The following is a 16,867-nucleotide window of genomic DNA, read 5'->3' as shown; positions in this document are numbered from 1 at the left end:
TTACGATCTTGCTTGGCACATACTCATCTAACGCACATTGTACGATGGTTTTGAACTTTGTCCACTGATCCTCAACACTATCTGTACTTGAGACAAAACTTTTGTGTTGAGCCATCAAGTACTCTGAAAGGTCTAATATGTTATCGCCACGAGTCGGTTCTCTGTTTAACTGCTCAAGGTAGTTTTTAGATAAAGCACTTAAAAAAATTTCACTGGATTCTTTTTCCCTGCCGCCTGTTATGAACGTTTGAGTCTCCCAGTCTATATTCGGCAAATTAAAATCTCCACCTAGAACTATAACATGGTGAGGAAATCTACTCGAAATATTTTCCAAATTATTCTTCAGGTGCTCAGCCACAACAGCTGCTGAGCCCGGGGGCCTATAGAGACATCCAATTACCATGTCTGAGCCTGCTTTAACCGTGACCTTCACTCAAATCATTTCACAATTCGGATCTCTGTCAATTTCCTTCGATACTATTGCACTTCTTATTGCTATAAACACGCCTCCCCCTTCACTGTCCACCCTGTCTCTGCGGTATACATTCCAATCTGAGTTTAGGATTTCATTACTGTTTACGTCTGGTTTCAGCCTTACCTTTTAGTGGGTTGCCTCCTTTATTCTTATATAATTCTTAATATAGAAAATTAAATACGTTAACAAATCAAGTTCTTTAGCCAGATGTTCTTTGTAGCAAATATGCTATTAGTATTACAACATGTTATTGTCAGAAGTAATAATGTTAGAAACAATTACTTGAGTGATTGATCAATTGGTCTTGGGTACATCGAACAAATAAAGTGACACTGCCTGGTTACAATTTTATGTTTTTTTACCAAGCACGAAAGTTCCCCATCCACAGAATAATCCAAAACATTGTAATGTACAGTTTCACTGCACAGGGTTGGAATCATGAAATAAACTGAATCAAACTGAGCACGAGACAAATATTGGGCCAAACTATTGTTGGGATAAGTTATTGCAGCCATTATAACATCTATCCTCTTTGGTTCCCAGGTATCATATAGGATACATCACTTTTGAAATTTGTCATACAGCTCAGACTAAATATTTGTCTTTGGAATCAACAATGTTACAAGCGGTACTTCATGCAGAATGTGACTGGTAATTGTAAAGATTACCACTTTGACAGCAGATGCCAGATCAATGTAAAATGGAGTGTGTGAGCTGTCCATGTGACGCTAGGAGAAACAAATATAAATAAAACATCATTCATTCGGTCTTGAAAGACATTTCTCTTTACTACATTTCATTCAAGTATGCTAGTCATATGAGTAGTATTGGATAATTGAAACACAAATTTACATAGGATTCATAGGTCAAGGTAAACTATTTTCACAACAGTGTGTGATATTTTGTGTTCTAGCAGGACTTACAGACTATGAAATTTCAGCTTTAATAAATCAGATAAGCTGTCACTAAGCCTTGTCTGTACAATATCCTTTCTTCCAAGAGTGCTAACCTGCAAGTTTTGAAGGAGAACTTCTGTCAGGTTTGCAAGGTGAGAGACTAGCAGTAGTAAAGCAGCGAGGATGGGCCGTGAGTCATGCTTGAGTAGCTCAGTTGGTAAAGACCTTGCCTGCGGAAGGCGAAGGTCCCAGGTTAGAGTCCTGGTCTGTCATTCAATTTTAATCTACCAGGAAGCATGATGTTTAAATCTACTTTTTGAACACAAGTTAGCAATAGTGTTGAAAATTTCCTTTTTAAAGGTTTACAGTGAGCCATTTCTACAATAATGTAATTTCCAAATTGACTCGGGTGTGGATGTGTGTGATGTCCTTAGGTTACGTAGGTTTAAGTAGCTCTAAGTTCTAGGGGACTGATGACCTCAGCAGTTGAGTCCCATAGTGCTCAGAGCCATTTTGAACCATCCAAATTGACTACTTTCATTGTGCCTCACTCTGTTTACAGACTGAAAAGGACATTTCATTGGACCCAAGGCCTGAATATCACAGAGTGTCTCTGGACTGGCAGCCAGGAAATGCAGTCCCTGTTGCAAGGAGCACAGGTAGGCTAATCATAAGGTGTTCCTCTATTTTGTTTGCAGCTGATTCTTGGAACAAGCATTTACACAAACAAACAAACTACTACTACTACTCAGAAAAATGAACTAGCTTTCCAGCAGCTGTCACTCTCCTTCTATTTCTGTGGTTTACAGCCTATTCTTCCATTATTTTGTTTCCTATTCCCATTTATTTTCTGCATTATACGTTATCTTCTTCTGTATACATGCCATTTACATGGTGTAATTTGAATGCCCTCTGTTGTAAAAGCCAGTTATGTAAATCGTTGATGCATTGTAACCCTTTATTCTCTTGACCAATACATTTATTTCATCTCTGTTTTGTCTGTAGTTTTTCCTTCTGTTTGTTTTGACCTCTGATGTTTTACTTTCTCTTGCCAACATGCTGCAAAATGCATCTGTTGCTCATGTTACCAACTCCAACTTTTCAACTGCTTGTGTTTAGTTATGATTGCATTCACAGTTTCCTGGGAATATGTCTTAAAACAGTCTGTTCAAAACTTCCAGGCTGAGAGATGCCTGAAACTATTTGCTAACTTTTTGCATCTGCCTGTGGTGAACATCTTCAGAGAGCTCAAGGTGCCCCACATTCCTAGGGGCATTATGAGCTGTGTGGAGGGCACCATTATTTATCACATGGTGATGAATACACGTCAGATGACATCATTCTCAATTAAAAGTAATCAATAGTGAGAAATCACCATCCATGCCTTACTTGTTTTATTCTTTCTTATTTTCTGTTAAAGTTATTACTGTGTTTAGAAGTTTGTGTTGGCTGTCAATACAAGCACACACAGCAGTATGTTGTCAAGGCTAAAATGCTAGTCTAATGAAATTTTATTTCAATGAAAGCTTTCATGAAATGAAAATTAATGTATCTCGTTTGTTAATGATGTCATTCACTTCCCTATCTGTTATGGCAACAAGCACTTCTTTATAAAATTATTTCCATTGTTGGTTTGCTCATTTTTGATTGCTGTTTTACCACAAGTTGTCCCCGTGAGCTCCAATATGAACCCTTTCTCATTCTGCCTTTGCTGGTTCAGAAACCTCTTTTTCATGCTAGCATACATATAGCCACACATATTTGTTCTGAAATCCTGCTTCACTCTTGGTAACCCCTGAGCAAGATTTACTTTTTTTACCAAAAAAAGTTGTATTTTGCTGTCAGCCATTCTTTCAAAGAGAACTTTGCCTTTTTTTATTCCACTGGTCTGTAACAACCTACTTCAGAGTTCTGACATATCTAAGACACTGAGGCCCCAATATTAAACTACAAAAACAGTGGGAGCTTAATCAAAAGCTTGTACAGTTGTCTGAGCTATCAGCAGTGTCTGTGTGCCACCCTTCAGTCAGTTGCTGATGAGTGCTTTTCTTCCCTCATTTTTCTTTGTCGTTTCCATCTTGGAATTTTCATTATTATGATATGTTGATATCTTGCACTATAGATCTTTATTTCCACATTTATTGTATGAGCTATATGGTATCAAATTTCTTTGAAATTTTAAATGCCTGGAAAGATAATGTTACAAAGAATTTCTTAAGTTTAAGACCTTTATTTTGTTTTTATTTCCAATCCTTCTCCATGGCACTCCTTTTTGTTTTCAACATATTATATCCAAGCATTCCTTTTACTGTTCTGTTTTCTCAGCACATGACAGCCATAGGTATGTGCAGAGTGACATCATTCCCCAAGAACTTCTGAAATTTATGGATATTCAATTTAACTCCATAATTTCCTTTCAAACCTCCAACAGAATTAAAACCCTGGATTTGCCCATACAAATATGCCATAGTACAAGAAAAAGTTGGTTACAGTGTGAGTGTAGACTTTGACAGTGTATATTTTTGACAAAATGCTCATTCAGCTAACTGTGTTAAAATAGCGCAGTGTTTCAACAAGGATCATTCTGATTATCTTATGACAAAGTTTTGGCATGTTTCTATATTTACAGGTATGGTAAATAGTTAGTTGAGGAGGAGTCTCTGTATCAGTGAAACGGCAGTCGTCAAAACATTCATGACTGAGCTAGGAAAAAAAAAAAAAAAAATAGATGTCTGCCTTACTTCGGAAATTCTAATAAAGAAGTAGGCTGATGGTATGCTAGGCTGTATAGTTTATAGAAAGATGATCAAACATAAGTGTATCTTCGTGCAGAGAGCACAGTGCTAACCACCCTGGTCCACATGGCGTGCATCATCTGGGACAAAGAAGCCTCCCAGTCATGCTTCAACACCTGAAGGAAGTGTTCCAAAAAAATGAGTACAATGAGGGTAGTCAATGAAAGAAAAGATGTCACAGACAACGAGGAAGATGAATGGGACAAGAGACTCAATTTTCTTCCCTATACAAGGCGACACTAACCCGAGGTTCATGAGGTTGCTTGGAGACTATAATATTTGCATCTATATGTACATGATTACTCTGCAATTTACATTATAGTGCCTGGAAGAGGGTTCATCAAACCGTCTTCAAGCTATTTCTCCACTGTTTCACTCTCGACCAACAAGCAGGAAAAACTAACACTTAAATCTCTCCGTGTGAGCTCTGATTTCTCTTATTTTACACACTCTGAAGAAAAAATTGGTGATTGAAATTCCAAGAAAAGATATTACCACAGCATAAGGTGCCTTTATTGTAATTATTGCTGCCCCAATTTCAGTATCATAACCTTGGCAATCTGTTCCCTAATTTGCGATAACAGAAAGTGAGCCGCCCTACTTTGAACTTTTTTGATGTCCTCTGTCAGTCATATCTGATGTGGATCCCTCAGTGCAGAGGGTCCTTAGCTCAAGGTCTAGTGGCTAGCATTGCTGCCTCTAGCTCATGGGGTCCCAGGTTCGATTCCCTACCGGGTTGGGGATTTTCTCTGTCTGGGGACTGGGTGTTTGTGTTCTGGTCATCATCATCATCATCATTATTCATGACATTGTCTAGACTGGACTGAGTAAAAAAGAAAAATAAATAAATAAATAAATTGGACCGTGTAAAAATTGGGACTTTGTACGGGCACTGATGACCACAGAGTTGAGCACCCCATAAACCAAACACCATCATCAAACACTACAGAGGTGATACTACAGAAGAGGGCAGACAGGTGTAGTAGGTCTATAGTAGATCTGTTGCATTTTCTGAGGGTTATGCTAATAAATCACAGTCTTTGGTTTGCTTTCCCCAAGACATTAGCTATGTGATCATTCCAGTTTGAGTTATTTGTAGGCGTAATCCCCAAGTATTTAGTTAAATTTACAGATTTTGGATTTGTATGATTTATCATATAATTAATCCAATCACCACTGAAGATGAAAGCTATTTTGGACACTCTGAAGGACGCGCAAAAACTTCGCAAATCAGTGACTTATAGCATCCCATGTGAAGCTGAGTGCAGTAAATCAGGCAAAGGCAGTATAATATATCTAAAAGCTGTGAGAAACACATTAAGTGTGTGCGATATACTGGGAAATTGACAGTGGCAGACTATAGCTTAAACGAACACCTACGACTTTTCAGAATTGTTTCTGTGCTGGGCCAGCCACTATTGGGAAAGGATAATGAACGAATCCATAGAAATAAGGATCTGTGGAATCTTGTCTGTAGAGACTAAGGTTATCAGCTGAGTTCATTGTGGAAATGTGCATTAGCAATTAAATGCCAAAAGTACACCCGGCTGTAGTCAGCTTGCAAAGCCGATGAAAAGTGCCTGAAAGTGCCTGTGCAGAGATTAGAACTTAGCTCTGGCCCATCCCCATCCCACCCCTGTACACTACTCCCCCCCTCCCCCTCCTCCCACTCACTAGCCACATTAAGACCCAACCAGGTGGAGTGAGTGGCCACTCACACATGTAAATATAGCGACACTTCGCAAGAAGATGATGAGTATGACACCCATCGAAATGTCACAGTTCCCCCAACACTGTCATCCGGCTGTAAAGCCAAGATCCCTGTAAATAATGTACTCCCAGGTATTCAGCTGAGTTAATACTGCTGGTGGACCTAAAGACTAGCTGGAAAAATACCTGCAATATTTCCTCCACAAATATGTGGGGAACAGTGAACACCTCATTTTCAGCTCCAGGATACAGAAAGTATGGTCAGTTTCACTATAGTCTCCCATTTCATGAGGGTCCTACTTTGTGAATGCTTGTAACTAATCTCCATGCCTTGAGCCATCACCATCCTTCATGAAGAAATCAGCAACCACCAGAGTTACCAAAATACTGCTCATTTATCTAGGATGTATTTGTGATTGACATGTGAGACTCTTGACATCAAGAAGAGAAATATTGCACAAACACTTTCAGACAGGGAGTGCCTCTTCATAGAATTACACCTACAAATAGTGTCCTGAAGGAATGAATACTCAGATTGTAAAATTGAGCAGATGCCTGAGAAAGAGGTGGAAACTGAGACAGAGTAGCCAAGAATCGCTTATATTCCTTATGCTAGCTAAATATTCGGAAAGATCGGAAGACTTCTACACAATCATGATGTTGTGGTTGGCAGGATAGCCAACACAGTGTTACTAGAGGAGGCCGAAAGGCACGGGTTTTAGCCCACGCAGGCTGGTTTGAGGTCTGGAACAGGACAAGGAAATTAGAATTTAGAAAAACGGACGTAGCTGGTGGAATACTTAACTTTAATCCATTAATGACAAACATCTACATCTACATGACTACTCTGCAATTCACATTTAAGTGCTTGGCAGAGGGTTCATCGAACCACAATCATACTATCTCTCTACTATTCCACTCCCGAACAGCGAGCGGGAAAAACGAACACCTAAACCTTTCTGTTCGAGCTCTGATTTCTCTTATTTTATTTTGATGATCATTCCTACCTATGTAGGTTGGGCTCAACAAAATATTTTCGCATTCAGAAGAGAAAGTTGGTGACTGAAATTTCGTAAAAAGGTCTCGCTGCGACGAAAAACGTCCATGCTGTAATGACTTCCATCCCAACTCGTGTATCATATCTGCCACACTCTCTCCCCTATTACGCGATAATACAAAACGAGCTGCCCTTTTTTGCACCCTTTCGATGTCCTCCGTCAATCCCACCTGGTAAGGATCCCACACCGCGCAGCAATATTCTAACAGAGGACGAACGAGTGTAGTGTAACCTGTCTCTTTAGTGGACTTGTTGCATCTTCTAAGTGTCCTGCCAATGAAACGCAACCTTTGGCTCGCCTTCCCGACAATATTATCTATGTGGTCCTTCCAACTGAAGTTGTTCGTAATTTTAACATCCAGGTACTTAGTTGAATTGACAGCCTTGAGAATTGTACTATTTATCGAGTAATCGAATTCCAACGGATTTCTTTTGGAACTCATGTGGATCATCTCACACTTTTCGTTATTTAGCGTCAACTGCCACCTGACACACCATACAGCAATCTTTTCTAAATCGCTTTGCAGCTGATACTGGTCTTCGGATGACCTTACTAGACGGTAAATTACAGCATCATCTGCGAAGAGTCTAAGAGAACTGCTCAGATTGTCACCCAGGTCATTTATATAGATCAGGAACAGTAGAGGACCCAGGACGCTTCCCTGGGGAACACCTGATATCACTTCAGTTTTACTCGATGATTTGCCGTCTATTACTACGAACTGCGACCTTCCTGACAGGAAATCACGAATCCAGTCGCACAACTGAGACGATACCCCATAGCTCCGCAGCTTGATTAGAAGTCGCTTGTGAGGAACGGTGTCAAAAGCTTTCCGGAAATCTAGAAATACGGAATCAACTTGAGATCCCCTGTCGATAGCGGCCATTACTTCGTGCGAATAAAGAGCTAGCTGCGTTGCACAAGAGCAATGTTTTCTGAAGCCATGCTGATTACGTGTCAATAGATCGTTCCCTTTGAGGTGATTCATAATGTTTGAATACAGTATATGCTCCAAAACCCTACTGCAAACCGACGTCAATGATATAGGTCTGTAGTTAAATGGATTACTCCTACTACCCTTCTTGAACACTGGTGCGACCTGCGCAATTTTCCAATCTGTAGGTACAGATCTATCGGTGAGCGAGCGGTTGTATATGAGTGCTAAGTAGGGAGCTATAGTATCAGCGTAATCTGAAAGGAACCTAATCGGTATACAATCTGGACCTGAAGACTTGCCCGTATCAAGCGATTTGAGTTGCTTCGCAAGCCCTAAGGTATCTACTTCTAAGAAACTCATGCTAGCAGATGTTCGTGTTTCAAATTCTGGAATATTCCATTCGTCTTCCCTGGTGAAGGAATTTCAGAAAACTGCGTTCAATAACTCCGCTTTAGCGGCACAGTCGTCGATAACGGTACCATCGGCACTGCACAGCGAAGGTATTGACTGCGTCTTGCCGCTTGTGTACTTTACATACGACCAGAATTTCTTCGGATTTTCTACCAAATTACGAGACAATGTTTCGTTGTGGAACCTATTAAAGGCATCTCGCATCGAAGTACGTGCCAAATTTCGAGCGTCTGTAAATTTTAGCCCATCTTCGGGATTTCGCGTTCTTCTGAACTTCGCATGCTTTTTCCGTTGCCTCTGCAACAGCGTTCGGACCTTTTTTGTGTACCACGGGGGGATCCGTTCCATCTCTTACCTATTTATGAGGTATGAATATCTCAATTGCTGTTGCTACTATATCTTTGAATTTGAGCCACATCTCGTCTACATTCGCATAGTCAGTTCGGAAGGAATGGAAATTGTCTTTTAGGAAGGCTTCTAGTGGCACTTTCTCTGCTTTTTTTAAATAAAATTATTTTGCGTTTGTTTCTGATGGATTTGGAAGAAATGGTATTGAGCCTAGCTACAATGACCTTGTGATCACTAATCCCTGTATCAGTCATGATGCTCTCTATCAGCTCTGGATTGTTTGTGGCCAAGAGGTCAAGTGTGTTTTCGCAACCATTTACAATTCGCGTGGGTTCGTGGACTAACTGCTCGAAATAATTTTCGGAGAATGCATTTAGGACAATCTCGGAAGACGTTTTATGCCAACCACCGGTTTTGAACAAGTATTTTTGCCAACATACCGAGGGTAGGTTGAAGTCCCCACCAACTATAACTGTATGAGTGGGGTATTTATTTGTTACGAGACTCAAACTTTCTCTGAACTGTTCCGCAACTGTATCATCGGAGTCTGGGGGTCGGTAGAAGGAGCCAATTATTAACTTAATTCGGCTGTTAAGTATAACCTCCACCCACACCAATTCGCACAGAGTATCTACTTCGACTTCACTACAAGATAAACCACTACTGACAGACACAAACACTCCACCACCAATTCTGCCTAATCTATCTTTCCTGAACACCGTCTGAGACTTCGTAAAAATTTCTGCAGAACTTATTTCAGGCTTTAGCCAGCTTTCTGTACCTATAACGATATCAGCTTCTGTGCTTTCTATTAGCGCTTGAAGCTCAGGGACTTTTCCAGCGCAACTACAACAATTTACAACTATAATTCCGACTGTTCCTTGATCCAAGCACGTCCTGTAATTGCCAAGCACCCTTTGACATTGCAGCCCATCCCGCACTTTCCCGAGGCCTTCTAACCTAAAAAACCGCCCAGTCCACGCCACACAGCCTCCGCTAACCGTGTAGCCGCCAGCTGAGTGTAGTGAACTCCTGACCTATTCAGCGGAACCCGAAACCCCACCACCCTATGGCGCAAGTCAAAGAATCTGCAGCCAATACGGTCGCAAAACCGTCTGAGCCTCTGATTCAGACCCTCCACCCGGCTCTGCACCAAAGGTCCGCAGTCGGTTCTGTCAATGATGCTGCAGATGGTGAGCTCTGCCTTCATCTCGTAAGCAAGACCGGCAGCCTTCACCAAATCAGATAGCCGCTGGAATCCAGAGAGAATTTCCTCAGATCCAAAGTGACACACGTCATTAGTGCCGACATGTGCCACCACCTGCAGCTGGCTGCACCCTGTGCTCTTCATGGCATCCGGAAGGACCCTTTCCACATCAGGAATGACTCCTCCCGGAATGCACACGGAGTGCACACTGGATTTCTTCCCCTCCTTAGCCACCGTATCCCTAAGGGGCCCCATTACGCACCTAACATTGGAGCTCCCAACTACCAGTAAGCTCACCCTCTGCGATTGCCCGGACCTTGAAGGCTGAGAATGATCCTCTGAAACAGGACAGGCAGCTGCATCTGGCTCAGCCAGAGACAGTGCCTGAAACCGGTTTGTCAGACGCACCGGGGAGGCTTTCTGATCAGCCTCCGGGGACGCCTTTCGCTGCCTGCCACGCCTTGGAACAACCTCCCAATCAACCACAGGCGAGGGCTCAGCCCCACTGCGGGCAGCAACCGGGGCAACCACAGCGGCAGACCGATCTGGGGACAGACAGGACGAGGTTGACATCCCCGTGATACCCGAGTCCGGCTTCCCACAGTGGTGCCCATTGGCAACAGCCTCAAGCTGCACGACCGAAGTCAGCGCCGATTGCAGCTGTGAGCGAAACGTTGCTCTTGTCGGTACATAGTTCACAATATCAATAGTAACTGATAATGGCGCCTTGCTAGGTTGTAGCAAATGACGTAGCTGAAGGCTATGCTAAACTATTGTCTCGGCAAATGAGAACGTAAGTAGGCAGTGAACCATCACTAGCAAAGTCGGCTGTACAACTGGAGCGAGTGCTAGGAAGTCTCTCTAGACCTGTCGTGTGGCGGCGCTCGGTCTGCAATCACTGATAGTGGCAACACGCGTGTCCGACATATACTACCGGACCGTGGCCGATTTAAAGGCTACCACCTAGCAAGTGTGGTGTCTGGCGGTGACACCACACATGACACAGCAGTATGTTTTGTTCCTGTGAACAAAGATAAAAAGTCTCCTTTGTATAGATGAAATGTGTGTCTGAAAGCTGGGTGTGTACTGCATTCCATGCAAATGGGGGCAGACAATGAGAACAGTTCAAGAGATATGCAAGGGATATGAACAAAAGATAAAGATGCTAAAAAAACCTAATAAATGGGAATGAAGTTTTCGATATATTTAATGCTTGTGGTCGAGCACACAGTTTATTCGAATTTCACTGGCCATCAATCTGTCAGAACTGGAGAACCTGAGGATGTGTGTTTTGCTAACTGTTAGTGTGGTCTCTTAAAACCAGGGAATGTTGAAAGTTGGATTCTACTATGTAAACAGTAGTTCACAGTCTGGCTGAAGTCCAGGCAGTGAGTGCACTTCAGTGCACAACTGGCAGCAATGGAAGATGACAAGGTCAGTCACTGAACTATTGCGCATAAAATGGAATGAGCAACTCAGCTGAACACCTGAAGGTACACCATTAATCAAGCACACCAAGAAAACATGAGGGATCACATTTTGCCGCAGTACACTCATGGTTCATGAAGTTGCAAAAGTCTGTTGGTTTTTGTTCCATGTGTCACTGGTCTGTGTTTGTCAGGGTGGAATTAGATTGTAGATATCTTTGAGTCAGGAGATATTTGAGCTGAACCTCACCCTGTATGCATTGGCTGTCTCATATGTAATATCATTGCAGTGTGTGATTTTGATAAATAACCAGTTAATATTGTTCTGTTTTTAGGCAATCAGCTAAGCTGTCGCCTCCTGAGTTGCCTCTCTGCCAATGCCTTCCTGATGCTTCCAGCACGGACGGAGTTCCGGCAGACATTACCTGCTGGCTCCATTGTGGAAGCACTTCTGTTGAAGCGATTCTGAGCCACTTCACAGTGGGAAGCATTTTCTCAGAAACATTTTGCTTCCATTAATAGCTTTTATATAGTTATGCCTGTTAAAGGCAGTGGTCATTCAATAGGTATTGCATTTGGCTGGATAAATGGTTGTTTCCATGTATAAAGACTGCCTCAAAACACAGTACATTGTTGTTTTGTTAAGCACAATAGCTTTACAGGTACTGTGAAGCCAGCTGCACACAGTTTACTTTTCACAAATTGGTGCCTCTATTAATATTACATTTATATCTCACAGCATTTTGCGTTGTTAGTTCCAGAATACTTTTACCCAAAATGCTTAATGAATGCACTAGATTGCTTATTCATTTCACACATGTGAGACTGTGCAAAGGTGTGAATCAAACACGCAAAACAAGTACAATCATTTTACTGTGAAAAGAGAATTGTGTGCTTCCTGATGATGGGCCTGCATGTTTGAAAACAGTAACTACAGGTGTTATTATATGTGTATACTTTATCTCTTGACATTTGTATGGCCAAAATGGAAACCAGAAAAATAAGGAAATGACAGAGCAATTGTTTCTTAAACCTCTACATTGATATATGGATTTTAAAAATTGATCTACACTTTTTTTTAACATTCTGGTGCAGTTCAAATGTCCATAGTTTTGAAAGAGTGGCTTTTAATACTATTTGAATCTCTGTCTTTCACTAGGTTAAGAAATATGGAAGGTGTAATGTTTCAGTTAAATGAGGATACTTTGTTTTTCAAAATTTGTGATTAGTCGATGTTGAATAGTACATTGCCTGTTGAATAGCCTGCACAGAATTTGACTGAAGGCACAAAAACTGTGCCATATCTTCATAATATTTTGGAGGTTTGCTGTTAAGATTAAGTTTTAATCAACATTGGTTTGTGAAGTGTTGTATGAAAGCATTATATGAATAGACAATGTAGAAAGGAGGTTGTATTGGAGTAACATTTCGACGAAAAGGAGGGGCAAAACATTCCAGGATATTTTTGGAACAATCAAAAACATTTCGATGAAAATGAGAGGGCAAAACATTCCAGGATATTTTTGGAACAATCAAAGCATAAAAAGGAGCTTTTTTCTCTGTTTTTTAATGCCATTGACAACACAGATTTTAAGAGGATGCATTTTAGTTTGGGACAGTTTTCTGCAAAATAAGTCACATTTGTACTCAGTAAATAACCTTTAAAATGAATGTACATAAAACCATGCAGAAAAATAAGGTTCGTTTATCAATCATTGTCAACAGCAGAACAATAAGATGTGATAATCCTCTGCATACATATTTGCGGATGTCACATGGAGTTTGTTGGAGCATAAATAATGTACCAGTACCATGGTACCTCATTGCTATGGAAAACATGATGGAGGAATTTGAAAAGTGAGTGCTAGTAGCTCTCTGTATCAGTTCAACTTCCTCTAATTTTGCAGTTGGTTGTTTCAGAGGAAGTAATGTGTTGTCATTCTTCTCTCAGATGCTTGGGCAAGGATCACTGTTGACTTTATTACTAAATACTCTAATGGCCTAGTTTCATTTCTCTCACTGGTAGAAGCAATCCATAGTTCTAAGAGTTAATGTTTATACGATCTTACTTTTTGTTTGTGCTGCCACTTGTTGGTTACAAGCTTTTATTTTACTTCATAGCCAGAAATTTTTGTGCTGTTTATGTTGTTTCCAGCAGCACAAATCAGTCTAAACCTGGTTGGACAGAACAACATTCCCTGTGCAATGTGACATTTTATTCACTTCAACTCACTCCATGTACAGTGTTGATATTAGTAAATTAAGAATTTGGGGAAATAATGATGTAGATCCTTGAAGAATACTAAAAATTCTGTTGGAGAAATAATTGACCTCAGTGTAGAAGTTGTGGTCTTGATAGCAGCACTAAAATCAAAGCAGATATGATCAGAGGCAGCAGTGACATGGTTTGTCACAATCTGTCTACACAAAACTAGGTAATTCAGTATTTTTAAATTTAAATTTTTTTCTGCAACTTTGATTTGTCTTAAGTATTGGAGACCATCATGTATTATTGAGTTGTTAGAATAGTGATGTACTTTGGTACCGAAAACTAAAGATTTTCAAAAACTAAAATCTTATTCTCTGTAAAGATTAATTTTTTCATTAGCCATTGTAAATTGTGTGTTTCTGAAAGCTCAATACATTTAATTTTAATGATTTGTGTGTGCTATGTTGCACTTTTAACATTCTGCTAATACAACCGCTTTTCTTAGTTGTCTAGAAAATAGTTCAAACGCCTATTCTTTATGCATTCATTCAGATTTTTCACTCTGTTCAAGCTATACGTGTGAGAATTTAATAAAGGACAGAGCGTGAATGAGGTGTACAAATCTCATGGGTGCTAAATATTTCTTTTATGAAGTATTTTCTTGATAGAATTGGTTCTTGTTGTAATTAACTATTATGTTACTGGGTGTTAGATATAATCTTATTTATCTCACTTGAAACTATGTGTAGTGTCTTAGCGGATGTATGTGTTTATGGTTGTCATCTAAGAAAAGCACAAAAATAGTTAACAAGAGGGTTTGAGTAATGGCTGAGACAGACACTTCAATAGACATACATGTTGTGTGTAAGAAATGTATTCAGTTTCTCAAAGGAAATCAGCAACTACAAGAGTTACCAAAATATTGCTCAGTTTATCTAGGATGCATTTGTGATTGACATTTGAGACTATTTATGTCAAGAAGGGAAATTTATCAAATTGTAAAGACAATGTGCAATCTCAAGCAATATAAGCATGTTGATCTGAGTAGGTCAAGACTGATGAGACTTTTATCAGCAACTTGAATTTGACTGACCTTATTAGTCTTCCAGCAATATAATAGAAACGTCATTAGTTCCATTTTGCTCCCTATTGTAGTAGAAGATAAAATATGTGAAATAGATGATTCATGTGTGTAACAGGTGGTACAACATAGCTTTTTTAGATTTTGATATGTGTTGTTTCTGTATTAAATGCCATAATAAATATGCTATTGCAGAAATTAGTGACTGTTGTTTAAGAGTGAAGTTGCGTATGCTAAGCTAACTTTTAGAACAAACCTGAAAGTTTGTTTCACTCTCAGATTTACTGAGCTTCTCTTAAGAAATGCAGAATTAATCTTTCACACTGCGGCAGAGTGTACAATATTGTAATACTTCTTAGCAGATTCAAACTGATGTGAACACAGCCAGTGTTCTTAGTAACTGACTTACACACACACACACACACACACACACACACACACACACACAAAGGGATGAGGACGGAATTATTCTAGTGTTATGGTACATAATGCAGAAAATAATATCAAACTGTTGATTTTAATTATCACGATGAGACAGACACTTCATATACTTCATCTCTCGACAATTTCAGTGATCTGTAAATAAATACAGAAACCCTGACACTCAGTTACATAACTTCTTACAGGAAGAACATTAATACACAACTTTTTAAAAGTTGCACAGAGTTCAGAGAGAGAAATTTATATCATTTGTAAATATCATATGGTTAACATATGAATTTGAAACATACAGAGAAAGACAGTGTGGTTCAAATGTCAAACCCAGAACGTCCAAGTTACATGTCAGCTACATTAAAACTTAAGCCTCCACTCAGTGGTAGGTATTAAAAACATGAATAGTACACAAAATCATATTACTTACACTCTCTCGGTATACTTGCTGCCAATTGCGCATTCACTGTGTTTTGACACTGATGTGTGTTTACTGTGAACATCTTTCATTCAGTACTCTTAGATTTGGCTGTCCTTTATACTAATTTTTTGGCAGTGCATTGTAAAGGCTAAAATGCAAACAATAACACCTGGTTCCCATTTCTCTATGGGATCAGCATCATTATAGTGGATATGCTAATGTTAGTGGTATTTGGTGGCCAGATACCACCATTTCCACTTGGAAGGAATGTGTGCCTATGTGTCTGTATGTAGAGTAGATCTCGGACTTACTTTATCTTTAACTTTACTACCAACACTATCTTTAAAGGTGCCAAACTCCATTTTGGAGAATGCTGAAAGTGGAGATAAGTCATTCCTTTAGAAACAGAATAGTGTGTGTACCACATTCTGCTTGTGGGAATAAAAATTACCTTGTTTGCAGTTTCAGCAATGCGTATTGGCAAGCATGGTTTTAAAGAGAGAACCGTAGTGAAATTAATAAGGAGGTATGGACTGTTTGTGGCAAATTGTTTATGAAGGTAAAGAGGAGCCTGTCTCGACACTGTTACAGCAAATCTAAGTAGGTGAGACTACAAGGTAAGTGTGGTCAAACTGGTGAACAGCATTCACAGAGCAGTGATCATGAAGCTGTGGGTAAAAACAGTGAGTAAACTATGTATTCCTGCATGGTGTCAAAATTGTATTTTGCACAGTAGGATTATGAAAAGAGAAGTATAGATACAGTCAAAGCAGCATTGTTTATTATTGAATTGCTACAAATATTTGAAAAGCTGGCTCCAAGTGATGACGCGGTCAGGTCCAGAGCTTAAAATTTGATGAAATGTTTCCACTAAAACAAAGGAAAAAAATATTGTGAAGAGTCAGTAGGGGTTGGAAAAATAGTCAAGGAAAAAGTTGTGGTATACACTGAGACTAGGTAACATAAAATGATTAGGTAAAGGCAGAAACAGATACTGCTACTAAACACACACTTCATTGGAATTACATACAGAGATAAACAATCTACAGAAAGGATGCAGAACAAGAAAAGAAGGAAAACAGTGTTGCTGAAAGGGAGCAAGGGACCCAGTCAACAAACACAGGGAGAAACACATTTCATGCACAAATACTTGTATATTTTAATAGTTACAGATAAATTTAATCGGTGTTTTGTAAAGGAAGCTCCATATGTGAAAATACCTGACTCAGGAATGGATCTACATCTACATGATTACTGTTGCTATTCACAATAAAGTACCTGGCAGAGGATTCAATGAACCACCTTCAAGCTGTCTCTCTACCATTCCACTCTCAAACAACGCACGGGAAAAATAACCACTTAAATTTTCCTGTGCGTGCCCTAATTTGTCTTATTTTATTGTGACGGTCATTTGTCCCTATGTTGGTAGGTGCCAACAGAATGTTTTTGCAGTCAGAGGA

At 39.8% G+C, this 16,867-nt stretch overlaps 1 protein-coding gene across 1 annotated transcript in view; it reads left to right on the top strand.

Annotated features, from left to right (window-relative positions):
• The window catches only part of LOC126292275 (gephyrin), a 117,296-nt gene extending 102,539 nt beyond the window's left edge, over window positions 1–14,757 (top strand). The window contains exons 11-12 of the mRNA XM_049986183.1: window positions 1,934–2,030; window positions 11,600–14,757. Of these exons, the coding sequence (XP_049842140.1) occupies window positions 1,934–2,030; window positions 11,600–11,733 (231 nt within the window). The 3' untranslated portion in view covers window positions 11,734–14,757. The remainder of the gene's footprint in view (window positions 1–1,933; window positions 2,031–11,599) is intronic.
• Window positions 14,758–16,867: the final 2,110 nt, after the last annotated feature.

Source organism: Schistocerca gregaria, chromosome 9 (assembly GCF_023897955.1).
Source record: "Schistocerca gregaria isolate iqSchGreg1 chromosome 9, iqSchGreg1.2, whole genome shotgun sequence".
NCBI classification, from domain to species: domain Eukaryota; kingdom Metazoa; phylum Arthropoda; class Insecta; order Orthoptera; family Acrididae; genus Schistocerca; species Schistocerca gregaria.
The sequence above is the reverse complement of the archived record's forward strand: the minus strand, read 5'-3'. Positions and strand labels throughout refer to the sequence as shown.